The sequence below is a fragment of the Macaca fascicularis genome, chromosome 2 (assembly GCF_037993035.2).
Source record: "Macaca fascicularis isolate 582-1 chromosome 2, T2T-MFA8v1.1".
NCBI classification, from domain to species: domain Eukaryota; kingdom Metazoa; phylum Chordata; class Mammalia; order Primates; family Cercopithecidae; genus Macaca; species Macaca fascicularis.
Genome location: NC_088376.1, coordinates 81,277,509 through 81,294,097, shown reverse-complemented (window position 1 = coordinate 81,294,097; position 16,589 = coordinate 81,277,509). Strand labels below are relative to the sequence as shown.

The 16,589-nt window shown below is 37.0% G+C and overlaps 1 protein-coding gene across 6 annotated transcripts; it reads right to left on the bottom strand.

Moving 5' to 3' along the window:
- Positions 1-586: 586 nt before the first annotated feature.
- On the bottom strand, positions 587-16,178 carry MYNN (myoneurin). Of its 6 annotated transcripts, XM_074031352.1 has the most exons (9): positions 15,501-15,565; positions 14,399-14,695; positions 13,131-13,157; positions 9,339-10,132; positions 8,131-8,290; positions 6,260-6,438; positions 5,356-5,439; positions 4,216-4,302; positions 587-2,554 (listed from the first exon to the last, which is right to left on the bottom strand). In XM_074031352.1, exons 4-9 carry the CDS (start codon positions 10,054-10,056, stop codon positions 2,292-2,294), a joined length of 1,491 nt encoding a protein of 496 aa, XP_073887453.1. In that variant the 5' UTR covers positions 10,057-10,132; positions 13,131-13,157; positions 14,399-14,695; positions 15,501-15,565; the 3' UTR covers positions 587-2,291. The 6 variants fall into 6 exon arrangements, with proteins under 6 accessions (XP_073887453.1, XP_005546384.3, XP_073887457.1 ...); XM_005546327.5 differs by lacking the exon at positions 13,131-13,157 and having other exon boundaries at positions 15,501-16,178; XM_074031356.1 differs by lacking the exon at positions 13,131-13,157 and having other exon boundaries at positions 9,339-10,016; positions 15,501-16,178.
- Positions 16,179-16,589: the final 411 nt, after the last annotated feature.

The window sequence follows — 16,589 nt, the reverse complement described above, 5'->3', positions numbered from 1 at the left end:
TAGACCTTTCCCAAAACTCTGCATTGTAACAAATATAAAGTTGGACTTAAAATGGTAGTTATGAGTATCAGAATGATAACAGATACAACTAAATACATGTATATTATGATAAATAATAGCATCGCATTAAGAGAAGAATGCCAAAGAAGAGATACTGTCTTCAAGTTTTCTCTGCACATCATTCTGGAAGAGCAGAAAATGATGACAATTCAAGCCATGTCAATTTAAATAAAATTACTTTAGCTAAGAAGCAGAAAATGTGATCAAGAAAAGCTCAATCAATCTTAGCCACTTCAATCATATCAAATAATACTAAAAATAATAAATTTGAAGGCTAATCTATGCAAAAGAAAAATGCTAATTATACCAGAGGAAATTTGGCAACTATTGCCCTTATAGAATTATGACATCACTGTAGCAGTTTTTTGTTCATTAGATGCTTGGATTAATGAAGATATAAATAAATTAAACATAACCTCCCCATTTTAGCAAACTTCCTAAAGAGGCTCTTTTAATTTTCTTTAATTTCTTCACATTCCAATACAGTCCTATCACATTTAACCCAGAAGAGATTAGGTGAACATTCTAATGCTTTATGAATTTTATTTAAACCCACTATTTTAACTTAATACACATGCATAAATTTCTTAAATAAAATAATCAAATATTAAGTTTGTATCGTACAAAGGTGGTATTTCAAACTCTATTCAAATAAGTCTGTCCCATGTCCCACCAGTGGCAATTTATTATGAAAATAATGTGTGTGCTGTGAAATGGTGAAGATCTCTACAGATTACAAGCATTAAGTATTTTTATTATGTCTTCTAATTGGTTCCTGTGACTTGGGTCCCAAGTAGAGAAAATTAATGAATTAAAGAAATCAACACCAATAAAAACCATATTAACTGTACTACAGGTGTAGTTTAAAAGCAGAAAACAAAAGTCACAGCATGGCAGAAATAATAAATGTCATCTCACACTGAAAAATAGCCTTGTGGGGGGGAAAAAAAGAATAAGAAAGAATGTCACCATGCTGTTTGATCGGCATTATAAAAATTGACTTCATGGAACTGATAATTTCATATCCAAAGATCAGGCAGTGAATTAATATGTGGGAAAAGTGGCATGGGGATGAGTGGTGCAAATATCAGGATAATAACGAATTTTCTACATTCGATTGGAAGAAGTACCATTGTGAAACTACAACCACAACCAAAAGTTGTCGTTTAATTTATAAAATTAACAAACCCCAAACTTATAGAAAACTCAAATATAAAATATTTAAAATTGGCTTTCTGCTAACTCAAAATGTTTACTTATAATTGAGGTTAATTTAACTCTTTATGCAATATAATGTACCAAATTTAGAAGCCGAGTGATTTCTAGTATGCATTAAGTTTATATCTAGAAAATTCTTTCTGGAATTTAATATTTATTTTAAAAGTGCATAACAGGCATAATAGAGGCTTACCAAAATATTTCAAAACTCAAGTACATTTTCCTCATCTCCAATATTTTAGAAACTGAATAAAACATAAACTGAATCAAATTCTGAAACTGTCTTTGACAAGATAAAAACACCAAATATCTACTTAAAATTCATTTTGAAAATAGAATCTCAGATAACTCAAACCAAAAGTACTGACCATTGGTTTTCTCCAGAATACTGAGTTCTAAATGAACAAAAATTTATACGCACTTTTCTAGATTTTGAGAAACATTTGTTGTTTCATTAGAAAAGTTATTTCTAACAGAATATATTAATAGAGAAATAGCACAATTCTTATTCAGCACCTAAATTTTCACGAGCAGAAATAATGAAATTTTACTTTTTCTCCATAGTTTATGTATTGATCCGTGGGGCTGACAAATAGTAACACACTCTTGGGCTGATACTATCATGGATTTTGCTTAAATTCTGAGGGCAGGAAAATTTTAAAGTCCCACAGGTCAAAACTGAATCACATTAACTGGCTGATTTAGTAAATGAAGGGCAATTCTAAAATGCAAAATAAAAATGGAATTAAGGCAGCTTTAAAAGAAAATAAAACTCATCCACCCAAAATAGTGCTACATAATTCATTCCTTAAAAAGCTGTGTGGAGTATAGACATAAAAGCCAAAAATAAAAACAAACATTGCAGTTGTGATGCAGCATCAGGTGCTTTTACTTCAGTGAATGAAAAATAATGGTCACAACTCAAATGAATGGGAATTTAGTATGAATATATGCACCTTACCAGAGATGTTTGCTACCAATGACATCTTAGCAATTCCATATTCCTCACAAAGTCAGTATAATTGTTGTAAAAAAATTAATTGTGGTTCTGAATACCCATTCACAGTTGACCTCAACAATGTATCTGATGTAGGAGACTGAGTATCCGTGACAGGCAATAGCATGTGATGGTCCTCAGTCCCAAGTGGAAGAGCTAATGGTAAAGTCATATCAGAAGGCTTCACATCCATAGTTTCTGATAAAGGACTTTTTTGTATGGAATCTTGTTCACTCAAAGTATGATCCTCTACACTGGAGTCTAGAGTTTTATCTGCACCTACAATGGAAGGAAAAAAATCTACATTATCTTTAAAAATAAGATAGACTAATGTACTTACCATTCCCAGAAATTACATTGCAACCTCAATACTTTTACTCAAGTGGTTTCTCTTTTGTAGATATGCCCTCCTCACTATCTATGTAAATTTAATCTGGGCCTCAAGGTTAAGTTCAAGCACTAACTCCATTAAAAAAAATGGACTTGATTAAGAATGAAACACGGTGAGCTGTTTTATCTGCTTAATCATACATTTGTCAATTTTCATATACTGTCTTGTGGCATCTCTCTCTCTTATTACCATTTAACATTCTACTCAGGTATGCCTTGAATCCTCAACCAGACTGTAAATTCTTTGAGAATAAATGTCAAGTCATACTTCTTTAACTCCCTCAAAGTATTAAATAGTGATAAGAAATACTCCATTCACTGAATGTTTTTAATAAGTTGTTCATATTATTCTGTGAGTTCAGAATAGTATGTATGACACTTTCATATATTTTCAGAGGTGAGAAATTCTGCTTTACTCAAGGGAACAATTAGCACACTGACTAAAGATGTACTTTTGCCTTCAAATTTTCCAATGGCTTTAACATGCTTCCGTTACTCTGAAGTGTTGACGTGATTTCGGTTTCACCATCCTTGTTAGGTAGACAAAACTGCTTTTGTAAAATTGTAATTATCTGTATTCTTCCCAAACTACTCTTCACTTCAACTAGTCAAGGTTTCCTTCTTGTCCCATGGACTCTTTACAATGTTCTCTGCCTGGAAGGAATTCTCTCGTCCCATCTCCATCTTTGAACTCTTCTCCATCCTTCAAATTCCCTAAAATTAAGTTTTTTTCTAGTACTTACCTCAGAAAAACAGTATCTTCTTTAGTACTTTTGTGTCGATTATGCCCTAAATTTTCCCTTGTAATTATTTATTTAGGTTTCTGTTCTCGCACACCAGGTTGTAAGTGCTTTGAGTACCAGAACTATGCCTTGTTTAACTTCATATTCCCTGAACGTACACTTTGCAGAAATCTAACAAGTGGTTAAATTAATGACTTACTGTAGTTTTCAAATGTTTCTAACTTAATACTTATGATGTTTTAAGTATTTACACACCAGAAGTGCCTAGTGTCATTTCTAATAATGACAGAATAAAATAGTAAGCACAGGGAAGCTTTTTCAAGAATTCATTTTAACCAACAGACCCAAGACTTGTTGTCTCGCTTTCCATTTTTATATATTATAGCAATGTAGGGTTACCTGTTTCCCTATTTCCTCTTAAACATTTCTGGACTAGTGTTCATGATAACACCCCCCCCTTTTTTTTTTTCATAATAACCGTAGTAAACCCTGAGTTATCCAGACTCCAGTATGGGATACAGTGACACATAGTTTGCTTATATGTTCCTTCATGCTTGGGACTGTTATTAAGTCAGGTTTTAAAAGGAGGAAATGTTTCAAGTTTTTTTATAAGAGGCTCAATATGAAAAGAAATCCAAAATGAATGTTACTGTAAAAAAGCTACTTTCCTCATATGTATATACCTAGTTTTTGAAATAGACATTTAACTTAAACTGCTTAAATGTACATCTCATCTCAACATTTTAAGGAATAGAACTCATATAAGCACCAAATTAAATAAAACAAAACAAAAAAACAAGCATTTACCAGAATGGACTTTTGTTTTGTGCTTCTTTAAATTTTTAATATCTGTGTAAGAATTTCCACATAATTCACAGATAAATGGTCTCTCTCCTGAAAAACAAATTAAAAAGTTTAAATTTCAATATTTTAAAAACTGCTAGCTAAGACAAAAATATCAATGTTTATGAACACAAGGCAAAAATTATTATAGTATTTAAATTTGGTTTCAAATTGTCACTTTAATCACCTGGTTATAGTATAGTGAAATGAAAGATTCTATACAACCTAGTCACTCCTTTATACAAAAAATCTGTATCTCAAGAAAAATTGAGCATTTTCATGAACAGAAATGTACTTGCAAACTAAACCTACTCTTGTATTTCTATGAAACATTTAGTGAGTGTCAATTATATTCCAGACACTGGCTAAGAGATAAAGCTGGGGGAAAATAAGTGTAATAATCATAGTTTCTGCTCTCAGGTACCTGACAAATTAGAAAATCCTTAAAAATACTGCCAACATGCTACAATATTACACTTCTTTGGAAATAAGAACTGTTCACTGCTTTATGGTGTAAACTAAAGCGTGTGTGAATATAAAGTCACCAAAAAGTTACTAAATCTCTATTAAGTACTCACATTATTCTAGGTAGGAATTATGAGGAGGAATTTTTAAAAAGAGAATGTTAAAACAGTATTCTTTCAAAGTGGCATTTTCCTTTCTTTAAAAATTTTTTACATTCAATATTTTCTTTATACAATTTACAAACTACTTTTTACGATAAACATGTCAAAATTAAAATTTGTTCCTAAAACTTGCATACTAAACACTGTTTAGTAAGAAAATCTGATGTTATCTTGGTATTACCTATTCCTTTTCATTTCTTGGTATATCTGTGCAATTTAATCCAAATCATTTAAAAACTATTGATTATCTGGCATATTTCTTGGAAAACCAACACAATTCTTTAACAAATTTAATTTATACTCCAAACAACTAAAAAAAAAAAAAAAAGGCAAATAAGTTGATATTTATACATTAAGATATTGCTATAGGTATAGTATGACTAAATACCATATAGTCCATAATGGCTTAAAAGTCAAGGTTTACATAAAAAGAAATTAAGAGAGAACAAAAAATAATACGTTCTCCCTAAACACAGACCTGTATGGGACCGAAAGTGTTTGTTGAGCTCTCCTGAGGAAATAAAACTTTTCCCACAAATACCACATATGTATGGTTTTTCACCTAGATGGAAAATAAAAGATAGCGAAGTGGTGTACTATACCAATATAATATTTATCAATTACAAATAATCTAAAGCTTTTCTGAAATATTATTTAAATTAAAACCTCTCTATATTGTACTTTAGAGGTATTTTCAGTGATCCAAGTAAATGAATATTAGTAATTATTATATACTGTTCATAAGTTTTCATATATTAAAACTTTATTCCTAAAAATGTCCCTTCTAGTAGAGATGATTTGGGCATGGAATTTGATTTTTATATGATTAAGAACATGTCAATTCATAAACCCACATATTCTTGCTATCTACTATATTAATAAAGGAGAATAAAAGCATGTAGGGAAGTCTTTTAAAAATGTACCCTAAAAAAGCAGTTTGTTTCCAAACTGCTCTTTTGTGTCTGAATTACTTAATTTGAAAATCTCAGAATATCTGCGTAGGAAAGGTCCTAAGAAGTTAAAAAAATCCATGTTCAACCCAAACCCACTCCCCAACCCTAACTATAGGAGATGACCCTTCAGGAAGCTGAAAAGGTATTTTTAAAGTCACAAAACGCATCTCAATGCAAGTTTATATAATATCAAAATTATCTCACTGATTTTAATGTGTAAGTTATATAATTTATTTCACCCACCTTGTATTATTCTAGAAAATAAGTCAGCTTTTATATTTAACCAGTATGTGAAAATCATAAACAGCTCATAGAAGTACAAACAGATATCTAACTACAAAGTTTCCAATCTACTTCGCTAAAGGCCCAAGTCCCCTTTTTCTTTTATTTATAACTTTATTTTAAGCAGTCTCTCCCTGTCAAACTCACCTGTATGTTTTCGAGAATGAGTGATAAGAGAACTAGAGACAGCAAATGCCTTCCCACAGGTATCACATACATAAGGCTTTTCTCCAGTATGCCTACGGACATGATAGGTCAGTGTGCTGGCTTGAGCAAATCTCTGTCCACACCTATCACAGACATATGGCTTCTCTCCACTATGCTTCCTATTAGTAAATAAATATAAAGTTAAGTAAGTAAAACAATTTGGAGATCAGTCTATATAGCAAGAATTCATGAAATTTTTTACACATTTTATTTCATGTCATCTTAACAGGCCAAGACTATGTATTTAAAATCAGTAGTTGTTTCAGTGTAAACACTGCCAAAAACAAATATTATCAAAACATTAGTTCTGAGATCAATTCAAAAAGTTTTTCCATGATCTTCATATGGTTGTCAGTGGGCCCCTAATACTGCAGGCAATTATTTCCACGAGTCTAGTCACTCTTTGACTTGTGAAAACTCTCTCCTCAAACCATCAGCGTCTCCTCACCCATTGTTATTCTCAGGTGACACCCCCTGCTTCCTATTTCACTGAGAAAAATTCATATAACGTGAGGGTGACAGTTCATCTGAATCCATCAATTCTAATATGTATACTTGAGATCCTACTTAATGATATCACTTCTGCAATTTCCCCAATCCCACATCATCCATGTTTCTCACTCCATTGGATTATGGTATACAAATATACTGATATCTCCCATATTAAAAAACAAAAACAAACAAAAAAACCAAACACCCTTGACCTTACTTGCTCCTCCTTTCTCTGATCCCCTTTACCAAAACCTTGAGACTCCAAGTATTCTACTTCCATTTCTTCTCTACTAGCCTCTACTAATGATGCTTTTGTCAAGAGCACTGCTGACTTCCCACTTTGCTAAATCCAGTCTTCATCTTCCTATCACAGAATTTTACAACTGACCACTCCCAACCAGAATAACTTCCTTCACTTAGGATTCCAGGGCAGCCCACTTTCCTGGTTTTCCTCCTCTACTGGCTGCTCCTTCCTAGTTAAGTCTGCTGTTTCTCACCCATCTCTCAGAACCCATAAAGTTAAGAGTGCCTCAGGACCATCTTTTGATTTCTTCTATCCACATTCACCTTCTTGGTGACCTTAGCCAGGGTTATAGCTTTAAATACTGTCATATGCTAATGACTGCCAAACTGGTATCTTCACCTTAAACCAGACCCCTGAACTGCAGACTTAGATAACCAATTATCTATTGTACATCTCTGTTCAGAAGTGTAAGTCATCTCAAATTTAACATGCTCATAACTGTAATCGTAAATTTCTGCACTTCCACTTAAACTGTTCTACCCACAAACCTTCTCTATCTCAGTTAATGGCAACTCCATCTTTATAGGGGTTCAGGCCCAAAACCTCAGAATCATCTTTGACTCTCTTCCAGACTTCACATACAATCAATCTGTCTGCAAATTCTGTTATTTCTAACTTTAAAATATATCCAGAATCTACTACTACTTATTTCTTTCACTGCTGCCACCCTGGCCTGAACCACCATCACCCTTGCTTGGCTTTTATCTATAGATTCCTGTTTACCCTGATTCCACTCTTATAATCCTATACTAGCCAGAATGATCCTCTTAAGTTGCATTCTGGACCATTCTGATCTTATTTCTGGATCAGTCTGACCTTATTTCCTAGTAGTCCCCCGACCCCGCTTATTTCCTATCAACTACTATGGCTTCCTTGTGGTTCCTTGAATGTGTTAATACCGTTTGGTGGAGCCACAATTAAAATTCTACTGTCCTGAATTCTAATATAATAGTCTATTCATAAGACTATGGTGATTAAGAGACTAAAAGATCAAACAACTCATTTGGTTTTTTACCTTGCATGAATCTTGAGATTGCTAGAAGTTGCAAACTGTAAGTTGCATACATCACATTTATAGGGTTTTTCTTCACCATGATGCATGCGACTATGGAAGACTAGCTGACATTTCTGAGCAAATCCTTTATCACACAATTCACATTTGTATGGCTTCTCACCTAAAGGAACAATAAAATTTATATTTAGAAGAAAATAGTGTTTTGGTTGCATAAGTCATATAAGATTTCATCAACAGTACTAGCTTTGTTATTAAGAAAATGTTAACTGCTGGAATTGAAATCAAATACAATATTTTCCAGACCATTGAAAACACCAGTAGAATTAGAAGAAATTAGTGTTTCTGAATTCAAAATGAGAGAAGTACATACAACATTTAAAAGAGTACGAATCTAGGGCCAGGCTCGGTGGCTCACGCCTGTAATCCCAGCACTTTGGGAGGCTGAGGCAGGCAGATCATGAGGTCAGGAGATCGAGACCATCCTGGCTAACATGGTGAAACCCAGTCTCTACTAAAAATATCAAAAAATTAGCTGAGTGTGGTGGCAGGCACCTGTAGTCCCAGCTACTCGGGAGGCTGAGGCAGGAGAATGGTGTGAACTCAGGAGGCGGAGCTTGCAGTGAGCCGAGATCTCACCACTGTGCTCCAGCCTGGGCAACAGAGTGAGACTGTCTCAAAAAAAAAATAAATAAATAAAATAAATAAATTAATTAAAAAGTACGAATCTAAATGTACCAATGGGTGTTCATACTTTACAACCAGAGGACATGCAAAATAAAGGTAACTGTAGAAGCTGAGGGAACACTGTATGCGTAATTCCAATGAACATGTTCAGAAGTCAACAAAGTCTAGAAAGTATGTAATAAGTGCTGGCAATATCTGAAAATTGGCCTGAATTGTAATTACATTTTCTCTTTATCAGTTTTAATGTCTTTGTCTCTGTTAAATACTTGGTAAGCTAAATCAACATGCTTATTTGGAGGGAAAATGGTATAAGGAGTTGATGCAATAGGGCTTAAACAGCCATTAAATACTTGGTTACAATTATAAACAAATTTTCAACAGTTTAACACTGTTAAATACTTTGATGAATAGAAAAATATACCAACTTCTGATCACAAGTAGTGTGTGCTAAGTACTCTCTATAAAAATACACTATTTTAGTCACAGTATAAAAATAATTATATCTCCCCATACACCCGTCTCACCTGTATGAGTTCTTACATGCGTTTTCAGCTGGTTACATTGGGTAAATGCCTTTCCACATAAGTGGCAGACGTAAGGTTTAACTCCTTTGTGTATTCTCATGTGCCTTCTCAAACTGCTGGCTTCTGAAAATACTTTCCCACATGTGTTACACATTGGCTTGGCCTTGGAATACCTCTGATCCAGCTCTTCCCCAGAGTTCTCTGCCTCATAAGGACTCTTGACACTGGCTATATTAGACATAGAGTGTTCTTTCAGAGCACAGTTTGGCTGTGACTTTCCACGTTTCCGTTTCACTGTAACAGTCTGCACAATATCTTGTGCTGGAAAAGTATTTTCCACAACTGATGTCAACTCGAGTTCTGAATTATCATTTATTTGTGCAACTTGTTCTACTACAGGTGTGGACAGTTTATTTGCATCTAGGAATAATTCAACAGACGCATTCTCTAAGATGTCACTGGGATATTGCACTGTTTTATTCTGCCCTGTTTTCGGGGAGTTGAAAGGCTTCTTCTTCTTTTTTGTTTGAGATGACTTTTTTGCTAATGCCCCTTGTTTAGGATTTGCCTGAACTGAATCTGTAGATACTTCTGATTTCTCTCGATTATTATAATCTCGCAGAGTAAGAAGACAAGTCTGTTGATTCAATTCAACGTTTCCAGTAATACTACATATCTCTGTAGAAGAAGGATTAGCAATAAAAGCAAAATCTTCCATCTTTATTTTGCATTTAGTGACCACCTCTTCCACTTTGAGATAGTCAGCAGCCTGATGAATTTCTTTAACATTCCAACTGTAAGGAAACAAGGCTACATGACAATATTCTGATCAAAGAAAAACTTTCTGAAACAGAGCTGCATATATACTTCAATGTATTTTAAAGACCTAATGAAGCAGAATGCTGAAAAAGACATCACTAAGAGAAAAATATATTTATAAATGCATTCAGAATAATGTTTAGGTGAAAATCTCCAATTTTACAGAACTTCAAGAGATGAAAGATAATGGCTATTCACAGCTGTCAGTGAACCACTGCAGAAAAATTAAATATTAAATTTTCTGGCTTTAAAAAACAAAAACAAAAAACCCTAGAACACAAAAATAGCTGATGGCAACTCACTACCTCTTCCATTCATCCTGAGACCTCTTCAGATAGCAACCAACTTTTCTGGATTGGCAAGAGGCAAAAAGAGGCAAAGTCTAATGACACTTGTTTCCTACTATTTTCTCCTGCTCCCCTGTGAGGGACTTTAATTATGTTTGCCAAACTTTGCTGTGCGTGCGAATAACCCAGGAATCTTGTTAAATATAGATTCAAATTCAGTAAGTCTGTGATGGGGCCTGAGATTCTGCATTTCTTTTTTCTGTTTTGAGATGGGGCATTCCTCTGTTACCCAAGCGGGAGTGCACTGGTATAATGATAACTTACTGCAGCCTTGAACTCCTCGGCTCAAGTGATTCTCCTGCTTCAGCTTCCCAAGTAAGTGGGACCACAAGCATGTGCTACCACGCCTGGCTATTTTTTTTTTTTTTTGGTAGAGGCAGGGTCTCGCTATGCTGCCCAGGCTGGTCTCGAACTCCTGGCCTCAAGTGATCCTCCCACCTTGGGCTCCCAAAATGCTAAGATTAATTTGGGCTCCCAAAGTGTGAGCCACCAGCCCTGCCTGCATTTCTTAATACACTCCCTGGTGATGCCAATGTTGCTAAGAGGAACCCACTTAGAGGAACAAGGTTTTAGAATGTTAAACTCTCTCTAGCAACCCTCTCAATCTTTTTTGGTGATACTCAACCCAAATTAGCTGGAGTGTCTGTGATACGAGAATTACAAAGAAAGACTTAAGCAACCGTGTTCAATATTGTAGTCAAATGTTTACTAAGCATCTACCATGTGTGGTACTAAGATATTAATAAATAAATAGTCTCTGCCCTTCAGAAGTTCACAATGTGGTGAAAGGTTGTTTGATTAATCTAGCACTGGCTCTGGCATTACTAGCTGACTTAATTAGGGTAAGTCAGCATCTTTGGGGGTTCAACTTTCTTAGCTGTAAAATTAGAGCTGAGTTGGTATTAACACTAAAAATATGACTGTTATAAGTATCTGAGGATGGAAACACACACACACCCCTTACTCTCAAATAATCTTCCTACTTGATTTTTCCCCTAAATACGGTTTATCTTTTGGAAGATGATCTCTTTCTCTCTTTGTTGTAAGTATAAGCCAGAAAAGGGTTTTAATCATAGCTGACAATGTAAATATAGTGCTGGTGACACTATTTTTTTTAAAGGACTAAAATTTGAAATAAAAAATAACTAGTGTCATGAACCTCTAAGATCTCTAAAAGTATCCTACAGTATCTACAAATCTCTACCCATGTTCTCATCATCTTCTAATTAAACTTGCTTTGCCTCAAGTGCCACCTGTATGTTTCCCCTTATTTAATTTAGCGTCACAACAGCTTTTTAAAAATTGTCTTTTGGGCTGGGCCACTAAGAAAGATCTTTTGGTCTCCAATTGTGTTTACTGCTCCATAAAATGAACTGCCAAACAGATAACAAGGTCAGGTAGCCTTTAAGACCAATATAAGTTAGCAAGAAGTCATATATTAATTGTTCAAGGCCGGGTGCAGTCACTTACACCTGTAATCCCAGCACTTTGGCAAGCCAAGGTGGGCGAATCACCTGAGGTCAGGGGTTGGAGACCAGCCTGGCCAACATGGTAAAACCCCATCTCTACAAAAATACAAAAATTAGCTGGGCATGATGGTGGGTGCCTGTAATTCCAGCTACTTGGGAGGCTGAGGCAGGAGAATCCCTTGAACCTGGGAGGTGGAAGATGCAGTGAACCAAGATCGTGCCATTGCACTCCAGCCTGGGCGACAGAGACCCTGTCTCAAAAAAAAAAAAAAAGTTCAACATTGAAATGGTAATTCATACAAACTATTTCATAGACGGCTATAATCTCAGTCACAGTTAAGAGCACCAATCAACATTTACTTCTAACAGATTTGCTTTTGTTTACAAGTATTAGATAACATCTTGTGAACAGTCATTGAAGGTCATTTAATTACATATTGCCAGGTATATGCCAAAATGCTTTATAAGATTATCCTCAGGACATGCCTATGAAATCTATTATAATCCTCATTTTACATACAAGTGAAAAATCAGAAGTCCAAAGAAATAAAGTAACTTGTCCAAGAGCACAGAATGTTAGAATGAAGATTTGACCAAGGTAATGTGGCCCCTGAGCCAACTAATTCTATTATTCTACCTGTTTTCTTAATCACTAAGTTGTAAGCCTTTCTATTTTGGTATAAATCCTCTCTTGCATTTCTAGCTGAACTCGAGGAATTAGCTCCCCAGTCCCCAGGAAAGATACGTACCAAAAGAGACTGAACAAAACACCTGGCTGTTCTTCACATTGGTTCTTTGCATGGAGTCTCAAAGAAAAGTGCTCTACTGTTTATTCAAATGAAGATTTTTTTTTTTTGCATAGTTAATTGAGAAAGGGAAACTATTAAATTGAAGGCCAGTCAAAATTCACACGCTCTTTTCCCTTAATCAACTTATCAAGAACTCACTTGAAGATTTCATTATGCCAAAATTTAAAAATAATTCCAAAATAGCATGAAAGTTTACTTTTCTCTCCCTCCCCTCCCCACACTGGATACTTCTTGCACAAGAATGTTTCCTTGTCAAAAGGATTAATGAGCACCCTGATTCTAGATTTTTAAATAAGTATCTTTCCATGATAAGCTGCAATATAAAAGGGAGGGAAAGATTTTGCTTACTGTATACATGCACATCTCTACCGAGATCTGGAAAAGAATGAATTAATATATATCAAAAGGTTAACAGGGGTTATCAGTAGGTAGCAGAATTTCAGGTGTTTCATTTTTCTTTTTTCTAATTTTTCTCCAAGAAACATGGAATTAAAGGGGGAGGAGAGGGTAAAGAAGAAAAATAAAGAAATTAATGTTCACAGGGAAGTGAATAAGGATCAAGTAAAACCTTATTTAGCCTCAAGGTAGTTCTTACCATCTCATTTTGACAGATGGGGAAACTGAGGCCCAGAGAGATTGCATCATGCTCAAGGAGACATAGCAACTGACAGGAAAGATCTAATTCCAAAGCCTATAATCTTCCTATGTCAGAAGATTATGAACAGTCTACTCATGTTCCCACTTTCATAGGAGAGGCAGAAATAAGACAGGGGTAATTTAATCAGTTTCTCTTTGCTTTTATTCCCTCCACCTTTTCCCCTACAATCAGTAAATGTATTGATATTAATCTAATTATATGGTTCATTATATAGGGGAGACACACAGTGCCTGCAATATCAGATTCCTCAGAACCCACTTTTTGTTAATGCAGTGACAATAGTAAGCATCTTAGAGAAGCATTCTAGCATCTTTGACCTTACCTCGGTATTAGTACTGGTAGGTTAATAGAGATAACAGGAGTCAGAATGAGGGAGAGAGACCAGAGGAATACAAGGACCAAAAAGCAATGGGAAACTGGAAGTCACTTAGAATTTTTTGTGTTTGCAGCCTGGCCAACATGGTAAAACCCTGTCTCTACCAAAAAAAAAAAAAAAAATACAAAAATTAGCCAGGTGTGGTAGTGCATGCCTGTAGTCCCAGCTACTAGGGAGGCTGAGGTGGGAGAATCGCTTGAACCTGGGAGGCAGAGGTTGCAGTGAGCAGAGATTGCGCCACTGCACTCCAGCTTGGGTGACAGTGAGTCCGTCTCAAAAATAAAATAAAATAAATTCATTGTGTTTAATGTTCAAGTTTACGTAAGTGAAATCACAGGCTCTATTTCAGTAGATGAACGTGTCAGAAATCTTACTGTTTATTATCTGTGGTTTCTGTGCTTATGAAATATTGCCTGCTCATCCTACATCAGTGATACTGATTTCTTTATAAAAACAAACATTGTATGCACAAAATAGTTGAAGAATTTGAGTTCAGAGAATGAAGGGAAAAAACACAAAGCTACTTTTGCTGTGAAGACTACTGACTAGTTTTTATAACTGGAAATAAAATGTGTACTTTACCTGTCAAGATTTAAAGTTCCTGTGTATATAAACTCCAACAGTTTCTGAAATCCATCAGCCTTCACCTGACTCTGATCAAGAAAGACATTATTCTCAGAAGTGCTTCTGTAGATCGCACCAAAATACTCACTAAAGGAGGCCAGCACATTCCTATGAGCTTTAAACTGGAATTCCCCAATCACTATGGTGCAGTCACAAAGAAAACCTGCTTCCCGCTGTTTGTTCAGTCTCTCTAAAAGGTGCTCACAGTGGTGCGAATACTGCATTTTGATATCAGAATGGAATTCTACCCTTGATCTAAAAGACAAAAAGAAATAGTAAATCAGTAACCGTAAGTTTCATCAACGTTCAGTGAGGGAAGGGACAGAGGCCATAACTTTAACAATTTTAGCCCCCCTTGAAAATCCTTATCAAATATATATGGTTAAGAATGAAGGGACGGGTGCCTTTCTATCTTTGGTTCCCTTGACCAACTAACACAATCCTTTGGACATATCACTAAGTGACGGTGAATGGCAACACTTCTACCACCTGAAAAAAGCACCGCAAAACTTGACGCCTTCACATCAGTTGAACCCTCAGATTTTCAAGCTCAGTGGACATAGTTATGTTACAAAAAATTTTTTTAAGCCACTAAGACATGATCTCTTGGGACTAATAGGGGCAGAACAGTACGAGTTTTTAAAAACTGCTCTCAAGTTACCAAAACCTGTTAGTTTCCCCAGTGCGGTTTCTCCAAAACGCGAGGTGGCTGCCCATAGAGCCGGGAATGCGCCGGGCCACGGCTTGCTGTCAAAGGTTCTATCACTGGCGCCGAGGAGGCCACACCTTCTCCCTTCCCACTCTCTCTACGCCAGGCGGCATCCGAGAGTGACAACCAAAGCCAGTCCCTCCTCGGCTTCTGCCGCCCTGCCCTCTGCCCAGCTCCCACTCCCGCGAAATGCCACAGCAGAGGTTGTGGCCCAGGCCACCCCGGGGCTGCCTAACCCAAGCCTTCCACCTGCGCCCGGACCCGTGCGGGAACTCCAAGGAGCCTGCCCTCCGATGGCCGAGGTTCTGGAGAGACCGGGAATGGCGGGCCAGGGGTGAAGTAGGAACTCACCGATAGCAACCCAAGTGGGGGAACACAGTTTCTTCACTCTGTCTCCGCCATCTTGGGAGGACGTCACCGCGCCACGCTCCGCCCCTCCCTTCCTTCCACGGTGGCGTCATGTCCGGCTCTGTCATCCCGTGGCCGTGCGGGAGGCTCTGGGGCGGTGGGGATCCAGCGCCGGCCAGGACTGGACAGGATGGCCCACAGAGACCCACTCCCCAGCATGCCAGGGGTCCCTCGAAGCAGCAGGCGTCATGGATACGAGAGCTGAGGGCTCGCTAGCTCGCAGCGCTCCGCCCGTCTTCCTCATCGCGAGCATTCTGGTGTCGGCAGTCAGCGTCTGGCGCTCTGCCGGGGCTCTGCGCCGAGGCCCGGCAGCACTGCGCCGCGGGCCTCTCTCCTGAAGCCAGCTGCGCACTGGATACGGGGGCTTGTAGTTGCTTGTCTTCTCCCATCATCCTCCCCTTTCTCGGGGCCCCCACCGGTGGAAACTGCTGCATGTATACTCGGATCTCTGCCATGGGGGATTTTTTAGCTGAGACTCGGCACCCCTTTCCCGCTTACGAACCTGAAAACTCTTGGCACCCCCTGGTTTTTTTGTGCCCCAGCCAACTGTGGCTCAGCTTCCAAGATGCCCTTACCTGGTGACAGAAGTCTGGGATGCACGAAAGCGGAGCAGCTGGGCACAGTGGGCATGCGCAACATTAGAGGAAGGTGGGCTTTATACCGGAAAAGGTTTTCCTGCGTCTGGAGTAGAAGATTTTTAATACGATTATTTACATACACTTCAGACGAAAAACCAAGTGACATAATACAAAAACGCTCAGGAGGCGACAGGACTAACCACTTTTACACTTTGATCTTTCCTTCTAGGCTGTACAGTATTCTTTATGTATTAGCTGGTGAGTCAAATTCATTTTTTAAAACCCGGGGCACGTGTTCCACGTGGCAAGGCTTCCATAAAAACATTTGGTGAACGAATAAAGTAACATAAAAACTTACGGTTCAAACTCTCAAATTGCTATCAAGATCATGTCTTTTGAAAGACCGATATATATTAATCTCACGCTGACCTCAAAAAAATAAAGTGATCTCACG